Source organism: Bison bison, unplaced genomic scaffold (genome assembly GCF_000754665.1).
Source record: "Bison bison bison isolate TAMUID 2011002044 unplaced genomic scaffold, Bison_UMD1.0 scf7180017864371, whole genome shotgun sequence".
NCBI lineage: Eukaryota > Metazoa > Chordata > Mammalia > Artiodactyla > Bovidae > Bison > Bison bison.
This window is the reverse complement of record NW_011494943.1, coordinates 1,210,163-1,213,629: the sequence shown is the minus strand read 5'-3', so window position 1 is coordinate 1,213,629 and position 3,467 is coordinate 1,210,163. Positions and strand designations below refer to the sequence as shown.

Here is a 3,467-nt window from a genome sequence, read left to right as displayed (position 1 = left end):
CGGGGGTCCTATTCACTCGTGTGAGGAGATTTCAAAGGGGCCTGCTGCCTCTCACCCCTGAGCTTCCCCAAGTGGACAATGGGCTGAAAGCGCCTCAGCTCAGATTTTCATCCCCCGCGCTCTGCACCGTGCCGGGCCACAACTGGCCGAGCTGAAGAGGGTCGAATCCCAGCCAGGGATCCGCCCGGCGCCGGGCCAGCGGCCAGAAAGTGCCTCGCCCAGCGGGCTTTCCGTGTCTGCCAAGGCGATGGGCCCGGGACCCCTAGGATCTCCAAGCCCAGTCCCGCCCGTCAGAGCAGCTCTCGTCCTGAGACCCTTTGTGCACCCCTGCGTAGGCAGTGGGAGGCGGCCCCACGCTGATGGGAACTGTGGGCCCAGGGGCATCAGAACGTGGAACTGGGGACGGATGGCTGCATCCAGCAAGCTGCCCTCGAGGCTGGGCGAACAGAGCCACGCACTCCCCCATGCCCCCGGTACTGACCTTAGGAAGGCAGGCTCCAGGGCGTGGGCCTCAGGGCCCCAGGCCCCCCGCAACCCTCAGCCTTGGTGTCCTGGTTTACTCATCCCCATTCAAGGGGGCCATGCCGAGGCGGGAGCAGACCCTGCCTTGAGGTCCTGCCACCTGGGACCCAGGGCACCCACTGTGAGCACGAGGGGTCCGCCTCAGCCTCCCCACCCACCCGGACCTTCCTGGCCCACATGCTGACCCAGGACAGCTCACTTCTTCCTGCGCTCTGGGCACCTTAAGTACACAGCGCTTTAGCTAAAGGTGGGGGAGGGTAAGGGCTTTGAAGTCACCTCTGAGGATGCCTTCTTTCCGGGCAGGGTCTAAAGAAGAGGGGGAGGGCAGAGGGGGCAGGGGAGGAGTTAGACCTTCCCCCCCACCCCAGCCCCAAGTCATTAGGGCTTCCCTGGCGGCTCTGCCAGCACAGAAGACCTGGGATCGATCCCTGGGTCGGGAAGATCCTCTGGAGAATGGAACAGGGACCCACTCCAGTATTCCTGCCTGGAGAAGTCCACAGAGGAGCCTGGTGGGCTACAGTCCACAGGGTCGCAAAATGTCAGACATGACCGAGCAACTAATGCTTCACTAAGTCATTAAAAAAGAAAGCTGTGTGGTCACTAATAAATAGAGACTCAGGGTAGCTCAAAGATCTCCTTGTCAACTGGTCCTATTACTGCGGTTGTTCATGGGGGGAGCGGGAGCAGGCTGAGGGCAGGGGCCTGTGGGCTGGACCTCAGTTCTGTCTCTGACGGGAGCAGTTACAGGAGCACCAGGCCTTCCTGCCCCATCTGAGAGCCATGAGCGGTGGCCAGTTTTTCTGATTGGGTCTTGTGAGGCTCAGCCAGGTATGGGGACTACACCCAAGTTACCTCATCCCAAACCCAGAATAACACCTCAGTGACGCAGAGCAGGAGGCAAGCCAAAAATAATCTCTAAGAAAACTAAATAGAAGCCTCACAGTCTTAAGTCAACTATGTTTAACTGAGGAGATTCACTCAATACCCTCATTCAGACCCAACTTACACTCCTGTTTTACACGTAACACTGACTCCCATGCAATCCACACTCTAGTTAAGAACCAGAGGGAAAGTGGTGCTAGAAACGAGCACACAGGCAGAGAAGGACAGGAGCAGCGTGGCCGAGAGGAAAGAGACGTGCTTTCGGGGCCGGGGAGGCACCGGCGCCTCTCGGGGCAGAAAGTGTGAAAGTGGAAACGTCAGTCTCCTGGTCGTGTCTGACTCTGTGACCCCCACGGGCTACAGCCTGCCGGGCTCCTCTGTCCATGGGAGTTCCCAGGCAAGAGTACTGGAGTGGGTTGCCATTCCCTTCTCCAGGGGATCTTCCTGACCTAGGGATCGAACCCAGGTCTCCTGCATTGCAGGCAGATCCTTTACTGTCTGAGCCACCAGGGAAGCCTCCTGGGGGCAGAAAGCCATATACAATGTTGAATTCTGTGAGATCATATTACAACGTGGTATGAAAACAGAACTTCAGATTAATTATTGGACTAAGAAACAGAATACATCTTGTCTAATATTCAATAAGGAGAGAGCAAAAACACTGTTTTAAGAAATATGTACTTTCCAAGTATAATAACGATGGAAACCTCACCTCTGTAAGAGCCCTCATCTCTTCATGTTGGATGAATGACGGCTTCCCTCTCTCCATTTCACTCAAGCCAAAGAGCTATTCTTGTATTAAATCTCACCTTAAACGTCTCTCTCCTTTTACTAACGGGGGAATCTGAGGTGATACAATAAAAGCCACCGGGAAACTCAACAGTCAAGTCTCAAACCAACTTTCCTTTCAATCGGCTCCATGCCGCAGGCCAAGCAACAGATCTCTGGCCAATGGAAACCAGATCATTTCAAGCAAACTGGAAGAAGAGCTGGGAAGTCTTGGGAAGGCAGAAGGGACGGACTGGAAACACGTGTGCCAGAAGCAACCACAGCTGCACAGGCTTGCCTGCAGAAAGCGGCCCCCTTAGCAGACTCTACTCCAGAGCGTGTGAGGAAGACTCTCCAAAGACCACCTCTAGAGTGGTGGTTCCCAGCTGGGCTCCACCTCTGAGCCTCTTGAATCAGAATCGTTAAAGTTGGCAGGAGATGGGGATGTCTGGTCCATGCCACCGCCCCACCCCCACACACCTGAGACTCACAGAGCATCCTTGTTCTCCGTCCACAGAAGTCACCACTGCACGACCTCAAACGACCTCCAGCTCAAAGCATGACCCTGCCCATGGCCCGCTGACCTCATCTGACCACCCTGATGGCTGGGACTGCCTTCAGGAGCCCCAGCTGTCCATCTGCAGAAGAGCCAGGATCCGAGACAACTCTGGAGAGAGCGCCCAGCGACAGAGCAGGCACCACACTGGCACTTGCTGAACTGAACCATCCGAGAGGCGGCATCACACGCAGCGGCCTGGGGAGCACTCGGGCTTCTGGACTCCGCTGTCACTGAGCCCAGACACAGCCTCCCGCGCCCCCTGCCTCCCACCTGTCCATTCTGCAGACGCAACACCTGGATTCAAGATCCGCCAAGCTCTTCTGCCCACAGGGAAAGTGGCGAAATGACAAGCAGAAGGGGGCGTCTGCACTCAGGGAGCCTGCAGGCGCTGCCCTTAACCATCTACCTTAGTTCACGTGTCTTCTGTGAAGACACCTTCCGATCCCCATTCAAGGCTCTAAGCCTCCCAAGGGACCCTCCCGCGTTAAAGCTGAGCCACACCAGCGGCTCACTCCCGTCCCAGCCAACAGACGCCCACACGGACACGGGTGGGCTTCACAACGCCGGCCGAGGACCCTGCCCCGCTGCTCCCGCGGGCCACACTGCCAGCCGGGCGTGTGGTGGGAAAGCAGAAGGCGCTTACACGCTACTGTCCGTCATGGACATGGAGTCGTCGGTCAGCGCGTCACTGGATATCTCGCTGTCGTTGGCGCTGGCGGCCGGCGCGAAGACGTAG

At 57.3% G+C, this 3,467-nt stretch overlaps 1 protein-coding gene across 1 annotated transcript in view; it reads right to left on the bottom strand.

The window, feature by feature from the left end:
* The window catches only part of AXIN2 (axin 2), a 26,849-nt gene that overhangs the window by 14,091 nt on the left and 9,291 nt on the right, over positions 1-3,467 (bottom strand). Inside the window, 1 exon segment of the mRNA XM_010856058.1 lies at positions 3,375-3,467. This exon segment is cut by the window's right edge and continues 9 nt beyond it. Within this exon segment, the coding sequence (XP_010854360.1) occupies positions 3,375-3,467 (93 nt within the window).